The 15,179-nt window shown below is 43.5% G+C and overlaps 1 protein-coding gene across 3 annotated transcripts; it reads left to right on the top strand.

Annotated features, from left to right (window-relative positions):
• The first annotated feature begins 189 nt into the window (after positions 1-189).
• Positions 190-8,989, top strand: LOC149336442 (calcium and integrin-binding family member 2-like). 3 transcript variants are annotated; one of them, XM_089552901.1, is made up of 6 exons: positions 190-375; positions 484-518; positions 1,115-1,362; positions 2,394-2,509; positions 4,670-4,758; positions 5,333-8,989. In XM_089552901.1, the coding sequence occupies exons 1-6, from the start codon at positions 325-327 to the stop codon at positions 5,352-5,354; spliced, it is 561 nt and encodes a 186-aa protein (XP_089409027.1). In that variant the 5' UTR covers positions 190-324; the 3' UTR covers positions 5,355-8,989. The 3 variants fall into 3 exon arrangements, with proteins under 3 accessions (XP_089409027.1, XP_089409029.1, XP_089409028.1); XM_089552903.1 differs by lacking the exon at positions 484-518 and having other exon boundaries at positions 270-375; XM_089552902.1 differs by lacking the exon at positions 484-518 and having other exon boundaries at positions 322-432.
• Positions 8,990-15,179: the final 6,190 nt, after the last annotated feature.

Here is a 15,179-nt window from a genome sequence, read left to right as displayed (position 1 = left end):
ACGCCGTGATGCGCGCATTGTTTTGGTTCTAGCGCACGCTCGGAAGTGCTGTGAAATGGAGTAGTCTCACTGTCGGGCCCTCTCTGCCCTTTCGGCGAACCGTTTCATGCATTCTCCTCGCGCGTGCGTTTTGCGAGGGTGTTGTTTCTCAAGAGGGTGCCCAACCTGGCTGGCGCTGGTCGCTTGCCAAGAAGACGACACCCCGACGACCGAGGACAGGTTTTCTTTACATTTTCCTTCGCTTTTTATACTCCCGACGTCTCAGGGAAGAAGAAAGAGCGCCTTCGTTCCGACTGCTGGCCGTTACTTAATGCAACTCTCGTGATGGGGCAGCAACACAGCGTCTTCACGGAGGAAGAACTCGACGATTACCAGGTACGGCGAACGGAAAAAAAAATGAAGAAAATCAAAGGTTACTCGCGATCGCTGCAGGTACGCTGCCTTGTACTAAACTCGGGGGTTCTTGCGCTCTTTTATCTCCAGGAGCTGACTTTCTTCACCAAGAGCGAGATTATCGTGTAAGTGGACGAAGTACGGCGATTGCCGGCTATTTTTGCTTTTGTCAGCGACGCGCTTAAACCCGGAACTGGGCGGCAGCGTCTCTATCGCGTTATCAGTGGCCTTTCTGAGGTGCCGAGGTGATGTTTTTCAGACGACGAGTTGCGTTTTTGTGTTCCAATTTCCGGGCGCTGGGAGTTGAATTTTGACATCACGTGTGGCATATATTGCGCGCTTGATATTGTGATCCTAAACTGGCGACAAAAGCCGATCGCTTGAGGCGATCACTTGAGCGTACTCTTTTGTCCGAGGAACTCCGTGTTTCGATACCGTTTTGGGGAGAAAACACATTTACCTTGAGGCGTGGTTGGATCCGGGACATTAAAGCAAACGTTTACTTTAATTCAAGTGTAGCCAAGGTCATAGCTAGAGGTGCATGACAACTCTTAGCTCTTACCGCACGAAACTTAAAAGCCGCTGCATTGCATAATGGGTGGGTAAGTGGAAAATACGTGTTGCGAAGGAGAGCCATACATTTATGTACCTTGGGTAAATCCATGCACTGCTGATGCATGCTTTTGTTGTGTTCATGTTATTCTTTCAATGATCCTTGCAGAGCACATGAGAGGTTCAAAATGCTGGCCCCGGATTTAGTGTCCAAGGACCGAAATGCCAAGCTGCCAATGGACAAAATTCTCAACATGCCGGAGCTGGCAGTGAACCCATTCCGTGACAGGATATGCAAGGTCTTCTCGTCAAGCAATGACGGCAACATGACCTTTGAGGACTTCCTGGATATGATGTCCGTCTTCAGTGACAAAGCACCACGGAGCGTCAAGACGGAATATGCCTTCCAGATATTTGGTGTGTTCTCCCTGCTCTAAATTTTATTTTGCTGTAGTTGTGTGTGTGTGTTGAGTGTCATTACATGCATACATGTTACATGCATAGTAGTAAGCAGCAGGAGAAAGAAAATGCATGATTCTAGTATTGATGCAGAGGTAATGTTAGCTTCCAACTGAAATGTTTATCGAATGCAATAGGTGCTATGTATTTGATGAACCTTTGTTAGACGCTCCTACTCATGCGGCTTTCTGCTGTATTTCAGGCATGCCTGGTTGGGTTCTGTTCCAGTTTCACTCTACAGAATGGAATTTTTTTCGTATCATTTTGACCCATTTGCTTTATTTTTAGTTTTGGTCTGTTTCCTTCTATGGGCATTAATCCTACCTTGTTTTCCCGTCACCTTCTGCAGTGTTTGAATGGCCGAGAATAGTTTCAAGTAAACAGCACACTGAAGTCAATCTGGATGCTAACTTAGTGTACCTTTGCAGTATTCAATGCAGCACTGGCTTGCCCATTGTTTTTAAGGAAATTTCACAAGGTTGAGTAGGTTTCTTACTTTCGAAATTTTGGCTAATTGGTTTATGGTCATGATAAAATGAAGCGCGAAGGATACATGATGGGTGGACACTTGCCCATATCTCCTTGACTGTCTCTCATGTGTTCGTACTTAATTTCATCAAGAGTAGGTTTCATTTAAGGGGGTAATTACTCATTAACATGTGTTTAGGCCACACTAGCCAGCAAGCATTGTGCAGACACTTTGAGCTCATTTTCAAGGTCATCATTTATTGCTTGCCCTACAAAACATGTTTGGTCAGCACTACATTGGGTCTTCCGGATGAGTCTTTGCAGATTTATCTCTGCCTCTTTATATGGCATGCTTCCCTTATCCCATTCTTATCAGCGCTCATCTGATTTCATTCTCTTTGCACTCGTTTTTTGTTCATATCTAGAGCAGCTGCTATGTAACCTTATCAGTGAATGGCATTTATTGCATTATTGATGACACTGGCTGGGTAGGCATATGACAAAGGTCACCTATTTTTCAGACTTCAATGAAGATGACATGATATCCACGGAGGACCTGAAGCAAGTCATCAGCCGGCTGACGCAGCGGGGTGGCCAGGTCTTTGCGGATTACGAAGTGAAACAGCTGATAGAGAATGTGAGTGAGACCACTGTCAGGAGCGCTTCAGTTTGAGGGCCGTGTCAGTCGAGTTCGGCTCTCAGCTTCGATCACTTCTGTGGTAGGGAACAGCTAGGTGACATCTAAGTTCTCAAGAATTAAAAGGTTAGCTAAAGATTAAACAAAACGCAGTCTTCTTTTTGCTTTCTTATAAAGAAAGTGTTTTCTTTTTGAGGCTCCAGAGCCGAGTGCCTGAGTACAAGATGCTGCAGGCAAGTGTTTGCACACTTTAATAATATGTACTGTTGCTACGTGCCCGACAGGGACATCAGACGTGGCAAATTTAAAGACATACCTGAAGTTTTCAGGTTTAGGAAACTGTCAAGAAATTGAGGTGCAGAAAATCCTGCAGGTAAGGTGGGATTAGTGAAGAAAATCATCATCATAACCCCCAGGCAAGGAAATGGTTGGTTGAGGGTTTGAAAAATGGATTAGATTAAAGGAAATAAACCTAGTTAGAAATTATGCTTACTGGCTTGTAGGCATTGTATGGTTCAGCATTTTTGCATTCTGTTTTTGAGAATTTGTGCACTTCTTCAGTTATCAGCAAAAAAAGCCCTTTCATTGCGAAGGCTGTGTCACTGTTTATTTTTTTTTGGTGTGGGTTCTTTTTTCTTTGTTTTGCCAAGGTTGTGTGGTGCTTTCCAGTGGACATATATCTTTTGCAGTTTGCCAAATAATAAAGTGGAGTAAAGTTTTTTGAGATGTGTCTTGTCAAAAAAAAGATATGGTTTGATAAATATTGTTTTTGGGAAGCAAAAAAGCTCAGAAACAGATGCTTTCTGGTTAAAACTGGAAAGTTGTGTCTAGTTATATATACTATTTACCAACTTTAATGACAGCTATTGTCAAATTTAATCATGCGAGACTGCAAAGCACACTGGCTTATAACTGCATTACAACAGTTGCGTTACATAAGTTCCACATAGAAATTTTGTACAAATTGTGGCCTCGTGAATTAGGAAAGAGCAAAATATTCTCAGCCTCGCATGTCAATTAGTGGCCCTTAAAAAAGTGGGACAAAAATGACCCCTGGCTCCATTCAGGGGAACATGAAAAAATATTTATTGTAGATAAAGTGCCATCTAGGCTTTCCTTGAGCCTATAGGTTGACGCACATTGAAACCATTAGTTTTCTCTGAGAAATGATGCAAAAGCACTGGACGTAGAACGGGGCATGGTACGTTTCACACTCGTATTTGACGCATGCTTTCTTCGAAGTAGTGGAGCACCAGCAGCATTTTTTTTTTAAGAGCTGTGTAGGAGGTGGTGGTTAGTGGCAGCACACCATTTTTCTTTTTCTTGAATATATCCACATTTTTCCACTGCCCGAATGTGTTCTAGTGGCCCGGTAGCAATTGAAACCACATGTAGGCTGTCTGGTGGCGTGCATTCACGTGTAAGCCTAGCTGGTGAGTACCAGTTAACATATAGTGCTAATTTCTTTTTTTTTTTAGAATGCAGATGTATTGATGTGAAAAATTGGAAATGGAGGAACTTGCCAGTCATGTCTGAGAAGAAAAGCAAAGCTGACGGCATCCAGGCAAAAAGTCGCACCCGCCAAACTCCGAGCAGTGCTATTTCAAACTGTTCTTGACACTGCTCTCATCAAGTGACAACTCTAGACGCTATAAAAAGTGCTCGTCTTTTCATTCATGAGCTGGTAGCGTCATGTAAACTGGGTTAAAGTGTACCCTGTGCTGATCTGCAGGTGCTAAAAGCCAACCCAAAAATTGGTTAAATTTTATCCCTCACACCACAAATTGCGGTCGACTTTCGATGGAGACGAAATTCTAGAGGCCTGTGTACTGTGCGATGTCAGTGCACGTTAAAGAACCCCAGGTGGTCGAAATTTTCGGAGCCCTCCACTACGGCGCCCCTCATAGCCTGAGTTGCTTTGGGACGTTAAACCCTTATAAACTAAACCAAACAAATGGTTAAGCTGTGGTAATATCAATTTTGATGCTAGCTAGTTTGTTCTTCAGTTCTTCCCCATTATGACCATGCATCCGTGTGAGTGCCTGAGCCTGGTTCTATTGCCCAATTTGCTCTATTGGCAATTGTGCGGAATGACTTTGCTTTAATAGACTTGCGAGTGCTTCTGCTTATCCCTGTGTGGTGTGTGCATCTTTCTTGCAGATATTGAAGGAAGCCGACCTTGATGAAGACAGGCTTCTAGCATTTGCAGAGTTCGAGCATGCCATCTCAAAGGCACCAGACTTCATGAAGTAAGTATATGCTGGGCGCTGCTTCGAAATTTCAGTGTGATAGCTTAGCTTACTCCACGATATGCGGTACTTCAGTTCTTAATCTGCTCCGCTCGTTGAAATGCACAGTAGGCTGCTTTTCTTTTTCTTTTTACTGCTGTTGACTTCCTGCAAATTGCTTTTTTCCTATTTACCACAAGAACTGGCAGCTGCTCCACTCTTTTGTTGCAGGTGACCTGATAGCTGCAGCTATCTCTCTCTGATAGCTTGGACATGCAGAATCTCAAAAATAGCGCAGATCTTGAAAGTAGCTTGTGACAGCAGTCTGTGTTCACATTGCTAGTTGCTATCATTCAGGTGTCTAAGGGTCTAGGAGAGATTAGATACACTGCTAACAATGGAAATTGTTTTTATCTCAGAGCACATTTCTCGGTATCATGTTAGTCATTGCGGATCTCATTGGTAAAGAGACTGATAACCAGGGGGACAAAAAGAAAGCTTTTGTGGTACAATCAGTGCAGGAAATGCATTGTTCAACTAGAATAATGTGTGGCTGGGCAAATTCGTAATTGCTCTCTGCTCTTGTTTTCAACAGTTCATTCAGGATCAACCTGTGAAGTGCGCCACAGCTGGCGTGGAATGAACAGCACGACACCGTGTGACTGAGTATTGTAAAGGACTGCCAAAGAGTTTCCTTGTGAGAAGGGTACCAAACCCCAAATTTCACCGTGGCATTTACTTGGTACTTTCTTGGTACCTCCCGAATGTTCCTTGTGTGGGCATTCATGGCTTTCCCAATCCACAGCGTGGCTTAAGATGAAAAGAGCAGGGGAAAACGTGACGAGCGGCAAGTAACAGACAGTGTCCAGTTTGGTTTGCTTTGTTCTTAGCTTGCCTGATTGTAGATGTAACACCCGCAACTTTTAGGGCAGACTGACTGACAGTACGAGGGGGTACCCAAAAGAAACCGGACTTATTTTTGTTTGAACTTATTTGTTCACATTTTAAGCACAGACCTTCAATCTCCTTCAAAGTATTCCCCACTTGCAATGATACGCTTGTCGAATCTTTCATTCCATTTTTCGAAACATTGTTTAAATTCATCTTTTGTGATGCTTGACAGTGCCTCCGTCGTTTTTTTCTTCACCTCAGCAACATCAGCGAACCGCTTTCCATTCACCTATTTTTTCATTCTAGGAAACAAAGAAAGTAGCACGGGGCAAGGTCAGGAGAGTATGAGCGTTGAGGAATAGGGGTCATGCCATTTTTGGTCCAAAATTGTCGCAGAGACAGGGCTGTGTGAGCAGGGGCATTGCCATGATGGAAAAACCAGTCACCCGACCGCCACAAATCTGGCCGCTTCCACCGCACACTTTTGCCCAATCTTTTCAAAACATCCAAGAATAAAGCCTGGCTAACCGTCTGACCCTGCGGAACAAATTCTCAATGGACGACTCCTCTCACGTCGAAAAAACAAATCAGGACTGTTTTGAGGTTTGGTTTCACCTGACGAGCTTTCTTGAGGCGAGGTAAATTTGAAGTTTTCCATTGGCATGATTGTTGCTTTGATTCAGGATTCGATTCAGGAACACTTGAGTTGTCCCCATAGCATCGTACTTGTACGTCTTTCTTAATATTTCAAGCGTTTCCATTCAACTTTTTCCGAGCAAAAATCAGAATTTCACCGGCGCACGCTGTTCACGAAAATCAGCCATTGCAAAAACGACATTCACACAAAACAGTCGTCACTCTAAAACTCTGCCTAAACTAGTCTGACCTCCTTCAACGACGGCACTCGGCTTACTGACTCTGGAATGTTCGTTCTATGCGCTCCTAGTGGCAAAACGCGGTACCACACAAGCTTTGCCGACGAAAAAATTTAGTCCGGTTTCTTTTGGGTACCCCCTAGTATTGTGCAACATCTGACTTGCCCCCGTTCGGGAAATGTTTGCTACTTATAGACAGCAGGAAAACCTACGGCTCTGGCAAGTCCTAGGTTGGCCACGCTTTGAACATGTACCCACTTTGAAGCAAGCCAGACTAGACTTTTTGCTTTAAACGGTCAGCTGGTTAAAGGGACAGTGAGGAGAGCACTATTGATATTCTTTTTATAGCAAAATCCGATAGTTCGGCATTTAATGGCTTTGTTGCCACTTGGCCGGCAGCGAAAGATGCATCTATTTCCAAGAAATTTGGATTCGAAGTTGAAAAAGTTTTTCCCGCTGTTCTGATTCAAACTTGGGATTCTCCTATGACGACACAGGACTAAGTGACGTGCAACATGACGTGAACATGACGTGACGCAGACTCCGTGATTTCTGGCGGCCAGCAGTGCGGGCTAGCAGCAGCCGAAAAGAAAGCTACCGCCGGCCGCACGTTGAAGGCATCTATCGGCTATTGCGGCCGTCGCTACAGTCGCTTCGCTTACGTTTGCACTGGCGTTTTGCCAGCGTTACGATGGATCTCGTTCTCGAAGTCGTCAACGAAGTTCTCGCAAATAGACGCCTTTAGCATACCGTGTACCTTGTTACCGCTAGCGGAATACCGGGAGCCCGCCTAATGCCGGGGAGCAGGCGCTGATTGGTCCCGATGCTTCAGGCGCGCGCCTAGCTGCCGGGCACGTGGCGCCATCTGGCGACGTCAAGGAGATTTGCGCATGCATTGGCTGCGCCTCAGTGATTTGTGGCTTCTCGGGTCCTAGAGTTGCTAGAACCGATGGTTCTAGCAACACTGTTTTGTTCTACGACGTCATCACGCTTGTACTTGCGAGTTTGGCCTGTGGCGGCGATACCTGTATTTTGGTTCTTGCTCTTTTCTACGTTACAAGAGCTTTGTTGTCAGTATGAGTGGCGTTTTTGTAATCAGGATCTGGTATTCTGTCGATACAAGCCAACTTCAATTTCTCCTCAGTGTCCCTTTAAGCAAATGTCTTATCAGGAACGGCTGACTAGGTTACTGGAGCCAAAGTTAGCTTATCTATGCGAGATATGACTTGGTCATTGCCGTGCTATCCAGGCCACCCAGTAAAAAGAGCATTGTGGTCCTGTGTTCCTATAGCTCCTAGCATCTAAGTTGTGTGGAATCTCATGCCTTAAGTGTTTTCAATGCTCGGTCTAATACTCAAGCACAGTGACTGACCTTAAGGTACTGTGGTGTAGATGTGAAGCATGCGTGTATATATAGATGCGACTGAGCATTGCCGTAAGCATAGCTAGTTTCTTCCCTGGCTTGCCCGAGGCTGTGTTCAGAACAGGGTAAAGGCTTTGCTTAGTTTTTATCATTTTCAGCTTTATTTTTGAGGTGGAACTATGTGCAGTGGTGCAATTTAAGTGTGTCTGTGGAGAGTTTAGTGGTTGGCCACAATTTTTGCATCAGTATCTTGGCTGTGTTTCTATATTTTTTCTTGTATTAACCATGGGGATCTTCTGATGGCAAGTGTTTGTCCTGTTTGGAAATTTCAAACATTTTTCTAAGCATACAAGAAATGGAGGACACAGAAATGGTGTGAAGTGGTTGCAAAGCAACGTCTCAAGTATAGAAAGGTCTCTTGTGTCCTTTGCTCTAAAATAAAATAGTGAGAAATGAAATCAATTATGTAACGCTCAAGTTTATTACTGCCATCTTTTTCGTGCATCCAGCTTTAATGACACTGTATGCCATGATGATTATACAAATACCTAAAACTTTAACTTCAAGGTTTTTATGTGAACATAAGACTGTGATTTCATCAGTATTAAAATATCCTCATATAGAATGGCTGTTTTAGTTTTGCAAAGCAAAAACTAAAATCAGAACAGGCATTGGAAAGACAAATTGGAAGACTATTGGTAAAATGATGTTTGCCACGTAGGTAAAATATGTTTCGGATATCTTGTCTCCAATCCAGTAGAAAATTTTATGCCAACTCTGTCAAACTGTTCATTACTTGAAAGGACGTTATTTCAAATAAATAACTACATTGCTCCACATAGTGGGGTTTGCAGCACACATCTCATGGATGAATGATTTATATATGAATTGAGTATGGCACTACGGCAAACGCCATTAAGTTCATCTGTATGGCGCCATGCAAATGGTTTTAAAACATGAGGCGTTATGCATTCAATATCATTTTTTGAGCCCATCTGCCCAAACAGTAAGTTTATGATGTCCAATTTGGAAGACTTTCTTTCAGACTCGAGGTGCATTTGAAGGTGGTATGTTTTTGTGACTGTGGAATACGTGTTCACGATACTAAATACTCTTGCACCGAGTTGCAGTTGTTAATCAAGAACTTAAAATATGGAAAGGCATGTTGACACTCCAGATTCCTCCATATTGCTAAGTGCTTCATGCATTGTTTTGCCACCGTCGCAAGAATTGCTGCTGTACATATTGCCAAGTGCCTTTTTCTCTCTACAGTTTTCCAGCATACCAATTTTAGACCTCCGGCTGTTTTTTCATGATGCCATGTTGTGCCTTAATTTATACCCAACTTTTTTTGTTGTTGTGTTTGTTTTAGACACTGGTGTTTGGTGTGAAGGGAGCACCATGTTTCAATGTGTGAAGCTCCATTATGAACTGTACTTTTTAAGATGACACATACATTTTGGACCTCTAAACTACGTGGCAAACGTGGTAAAGCATGCCTTGGATGTGGCTTGGCTCTTTCGTAATTGAACACATTCACTGCCTTGTGAGTCCTGAGTGGCAATATACGGCCATGAGACAGCTCAGATTTTCAGAGGGCCTGCAAAAAACACATGCCCGACTGCTATTGCCGTCTGTTGTTAGTTCCATCACGTTGACTTCACCAGAGGTTTGCTGGGGGATCATGTCGCATTCAACAAAAACTAAGGGTAGCCCACTGATCGGCCACAACGCACAGGGATTAGGGTCCTCAAAAACGCTGCCACAGTGAATGTGTTAAATATGGGCTGTGACGAAACATGCTACTGGTGTGCATTCCACCAATCCGTGCAGACTTTACCCACACTATTTTACATAGAGGTGGATGATGCAAAGCTGAGTTGCCTTAGAAAGCAAGATTGCTTCGCTCTGGGTAGAAGCTGTCATGAATTCACCCTTTAATGACCACCAAGCTATAGTGAAAGTGGGCTGGGTTGTGGATTGTAGGGTTTTAATGTCCCGAAGTGACTCTGGCTACGGGTGACACTGTAGTGGAGGGCTCTGGATTAATTTAGACCAGCTGGGGTTCACAGCACATGGGTGTTTTTGTATTTAGCCTTCATCAAAGTACGGCCGCGGCAGCCGTGATCGAACCTGTGACCTTGGGATTAGCAGCTGAATGCCAAAGCCATCAAGCCACTGTGGCAGGTTATAGTGAAAGTATTTTTGTGGATTTTTCCTGCAAAACACCAAATGTTTTGCATCCAGAAAACTGCTGAGCTATCTGTGCACAGCACAGTGCTGCGTTGCAAACATTGCAAGATGTGATGGCTGAAACATCTCATTTAAGTGCCTAACCAAGCCAAAGGTCTCACATGATTATACGTTTTTTTTATATAATAGTTCTGTTGATGTTTTATGAAGCGCTGTTGTGGAGCGAAAAGAGAACCATATTGTAGCCAAGCAGCTGACACAGGAGCCATGAACATTGCTTTTTCAATGTGTTTTATCATATATGATAATAGTAATAATAATATTAATAGACATGTTAACAATGCATGCATCATAAAAAATGGGATGCATAAAGGTACACACACACGCACACACACTTTCTTACAAGCAATCCACACAGTGTAACTGCCATATATATATATATGTATGTATGCCCAACAATAAAGTACAGTTTTTATTTTCTAATGCTTTTTGCAAAATAGACCTGTTTTCCTTGCCCTGTATCATATATCTTTAACTCGGGCTGTATGCCTTCCACCTGTGCTTCCGAAAGAAGCACTGGGAGTTGTATCTCTGATACACAGATGCTAAGACACAATGTAGTGAAAGTGCATGTGGCAGAGCACATAACTGGCAGGGAAGATCATCAGGCGCATACTTGGGAAATACTGCTCGACAAGACACTTAGATGGACAGCTTAGAGGCAGGTGCAGCTATTTTTGCCATTCACTCTTAATGTAAAATTCTTTGCACATACATCCCAATGGACACTGAAACTCCCTAGGACGTCCTGCGGATGTTCAGGATGTCTGCAGGACGTCCATGGGAGGTTCAGTGCTCATTATGACGACAACTGAGGTGAGCTAGTTAATGCACCCACAAATGCTCACCTGCTGATATTTGAGTCTATTCATGCTGACACAAAAACATGTGCCTTTGGAAAACCTAGCAGACTGCAAACACCGTCCCTCCAAGGCCAAACGAGAACTCTCTTTTACACATTATTTCTGGTGTCTGCGATGTGAAAGCGAGTCAGCTGCTCATGTGAGTGAAGGTAGAAAGGTTAAAGAATTTGTGCTATGGTTCGCACAGACCACTTGCGTTTCATTCCTGGCCAATATTAAAGGGACCCCGAAATGATTTCCATGGGCATATTCTAGTGGAACAGATTTGTAGAGGTGGTCTTTGTGGGTGTTCCGAGTCAAATTTGAAAGCTGTTCGTGGACCCTATAATTTAGAAATAATTAAAAAAAAAATCTCTGTTCACAGTAGCTTGCAACCGATTAGGGCTTCTGTGCACTGACGTCATCGGGGTAAGGAGCGCGCGATGAGGTGTGTCGCCCTAATCGGTTGCGAGCTACTGCGAGCAGCGATATTTAAAAATTATTTCTAAATTATAGGGTCCATGCATAGCTTTCAAATTTGACTCGAATACCCACAATGACCACCTCTACAGATGTTGCACTGGAATATGCCCATCGAAATCATTTTAGGGTTCCTTTAATTGTAGCAAATTTCTTCAACTGCATATGTAAACCCGTGGTGCGTGCCTTGTCTACTCCCACTTCCAATAAATACTTCGTTGATTTACAACTGCAATGTGTGCAGCACAAACAACTCCCACTAGCCCGGATTTCACTCGCCTGGTTTTTCTGAGCCTGCGCAATGAATGAGAGTGCATCGATTGTAATTTGATGTGCAGGCAGCATAGTGGCACTGATGCTTCACCGATTCCCGTTTTTGCGAGCACTGTCAAGGGCTCATACCTACTAGTATTCATTCATAGCTATTTGCTACAAAAGTTTGCAAACTGCCAGTGCTGATCTCAATGTGTTTCTGGTGTTGGCCCTCGGGTTAGCATCCTAACGGACTGCCAAGTCATTCTTGTCTTCAAAGCACTAATAATATCGAGAGGTTGCTGCCATGACAAATATTTCGGAAGAGACTAGAAAGACTAGCAGATGACCGGCTCGCTGACAACTTGGAGAAACAAGCAGTATGTTCACATTCTTAACTTGGTGGTGTTATAATTAGTTTTGTGCACATCTCTGTTCTCCTATTTAGACACAGCTCAGTTGCAACTTTAACTGTGGTAAGTGGTAAGCTCAGTCCCTATGGAAACATCGTTATGAGTAAGCGCAGGCTTGGCGCTGTTGTTCTTTGTTTCTGAGAATTGACCAGCCTCCCGTTTCGGATTAAAGATCCTAGCACCAAGAAAGCATGAAAAGTTTGAGTGCACTCTGATCCCTTAACCTATGTTTCTTGTTCCAGCTTTGTTTTTTTGCAAACAGCACGCAGTCAACAGAGCTGCTCAGAACGTGATCTACTTGCTCACGGAGAACTGGGCAAAACACTCTTGTTTATGGTTTAGTTTATGGAACTCCCAAAGCGACTCAGGCTATGAGGGACGCCGTAGTGACGGGCTCAGAAAATTTTGACCACTTGGGGTTCTTTAACGTGCACTGACGTCGCACAGCACACGGGCCTCTAGAATTTCGCCTCCATCGAAATTCGGCCGCCGCGGCCGGGATCGAACCCGCGTGTTTCGGGTCAGCAGCCGAACGCCGTAACCACTGAGCCACCACGGTGGCTGGTCAAGACACTCTGTACGTACAGTTGGCACTAAAGGTTTATGGGATGCAGGCGTGCAGGAAAAAATTTATTTTGATACCATGACTAAAGCCACTCGTCTGAAATGCATGCAGGCAAGAAGGGACATGCATGCTTTATCCACCAGTGGCATCAATACCAGGCGACTGGGATGCCAGCCAGTGCTGCAATAAATTTGTTCCCGAGTGCATGCATCCCGTAAACATTTGTTGCCGACTGTATGTTGTCCACTTTGCAAAAGATAAGGATGAAAAACTGTTGCCCGTAATGGACAAACAGTATAGTGGCTGTTGTTTACGTGCATACAAAGAAGGGCAGCTGTTGCCATATTGTTAGGGGTGTGCGAATTGTATTTTTTGAAAGCTGAATTGAATATGAATAATCCAGCTTTGCTACCCGATTGCAAACAAACTGTGCAGCTAAAAATGGATTCGAATACAAATCGATTAACTTTATGAATATTCACTGTATATGTGAATACTTGAACAAGACGAATAACAGCGCAAAACAGCACAGTGCTGGGGGTTGCACTCCTATGGTATGGCGGTATAGCTAGAGAGTTATTACCATAGTAGCTGTCAAATGACTCAACACTGATCCCGCTATTTAACGTATGCAGCATGAGGTCGGTACATTTTTTCGACTATCTTGTCATGCTTTGGAAAATTGAAATTCACTGCTCACGATGACAGCTAATAAACTAGCATAACATCTCAATAGGTGAGGGGGGCGAGAGCTATGCATGAGTCATGGCTTCCGAGATTAGGCACCAAGGCATGGTTTGCTAAACCTGCCCGAGTAATGCCGTGTCGCCCAGTCTTGTATGGCCATGTATGAGTGTCACGAACACCGCCTCATGAATGGACATCGACGAGCTGAATCCTCCATCCCGTGCAGGCCGATCGTGGCAGCACATTGTGCGGCATTGGAGGGGGCCCATTTTGAGGTTATCATTGCAGATAAGTATGGCCTGCCTTATTCGAAATACAGGCCAATTATTCAAAAACTATTCAGAAACCTGAACGCTCTATCGATTTGTTTCAAATAATTTTTAACATGCACAGATTTGTTCGGCGAATCGAATACACAGGTACTTGATTCGCTATTAGAAAATTTCTAACATCGCACACCCCTAAATGTTCGACCTTTTGTCTTCACACCTTGCAGTAAAATTGTAGCTCTGTGCTTGAAGTGACTGCACACACGAAACGTGTTTTCCAACAGCAGTGGGTGACAGAGTAAATTCATGCTAATAAATAGCCTCTGCTCCGAAACGTGATGCAAATACACTATCAGGGTTGTAGTGATTCTAGCCGCCATTATGGCGGATGTAGTTTGCGAAAGGACTGAAAGTCCTATATCGCAATCTGTCTGGAACTACATGACACTATGACACCTACTCTTTAGCTTTGAATAATAGCTGTCTCGTGATAAAGAAAGACCACCATTCAGCTTAACCTCTTTTTCTTTCTTCAGGAGAAAAGCATTTCACGTCTTTTTAGTGGAGACATTTGCCAACTCTGGTTATAACTTTTAAAACTAAAATCAGGTCAAAAGCAAGATTTTGGGTGCACTACTGTCCCGAAAATATTGGTTACTAGTAAGCGGGAAAATTTTTTAAATGTCTTGAGCAGTCTCTTTTGCCACACAATTCACAGCCAGTCTGGCAAAAAAAAACAAAAAAACTTGGGAGCTTTTTACCCTCCTTTAACATAAAACAAACAGCTCCAAAAAACAACAGCACAGGAGGAAGGAACATTTTATATGATGCTCGCACTTCTAGCAAGTGGTAGGTTTGTTGGAAGACTGATGTTTAAATACAAATAGGTTCAAAGAACAAAACAACAGTCAACAATGTGCTGTTCAAACCTTCTGTAATTGAATGTACATTTCCCAATAAACCTGCTAGTTGCCAGAAGCGCCAGTGTCATCTTAGTGTTCCTTTTGACCTTTTGTTGTTGCACTGGTATTGAGAAGTATGTTTAAAATAGGCCCATTTTAGCACAATTGTACCATATAGCTGACACCGATTGTGTACGCACATTACTTGTTCCAGCAAACAGCACCCCAACACATCATACACAAAGGTGCAAACAAAATCGAACTGTATTACGCACAAAAGGGAAAAAGAAAGGCAAATGATGAAACAACCGACAACAACATATACAGGTACTGTTTTAAATACAACGCTAATGATGGACACCACCACAATGCGTTTCTGGTAAACCCATCCACATCCTATCACATCCAAACTCTTTCTGTCCAAGGTAACCAATCGTGCACACTGTGTACAAGTGCTCCCGACAGAGCTTCGTGCTTGTAGTAGCATTCACACTCGCACACAGATATACTTGCTTATGGTAGAACGCATCATGCCGCCTCCCAAGGCAATCATTTTTCAAGCAGAGTGTACATGATGTCTAATCAGAAAGACAGACATGATGGAATCTTCAAAGCGCTTCAGCGTGGCCAGATATCAGCGGTAACATTGC

This window comes from Amblyomma mixtum, chromosome 7 (genome assembly GCF_055824585.1).
Source record: "Amblyomma mixtum isolate Tamu chromosome 7, ASM5582458v1, whole genome shotgun sequence".
Lineage (NCBI taxonomy): Eukaryota > Metazoa > Arthropoda > Arachnida > Ixodida > Ixodidae > Amblyomma > Amblyomma mixtum.
The sequence above is the reverse complement of the archived record's forward strand: the minus strand, read 5'-3'. Positions and strand labels throughout refer to the sequence as shown.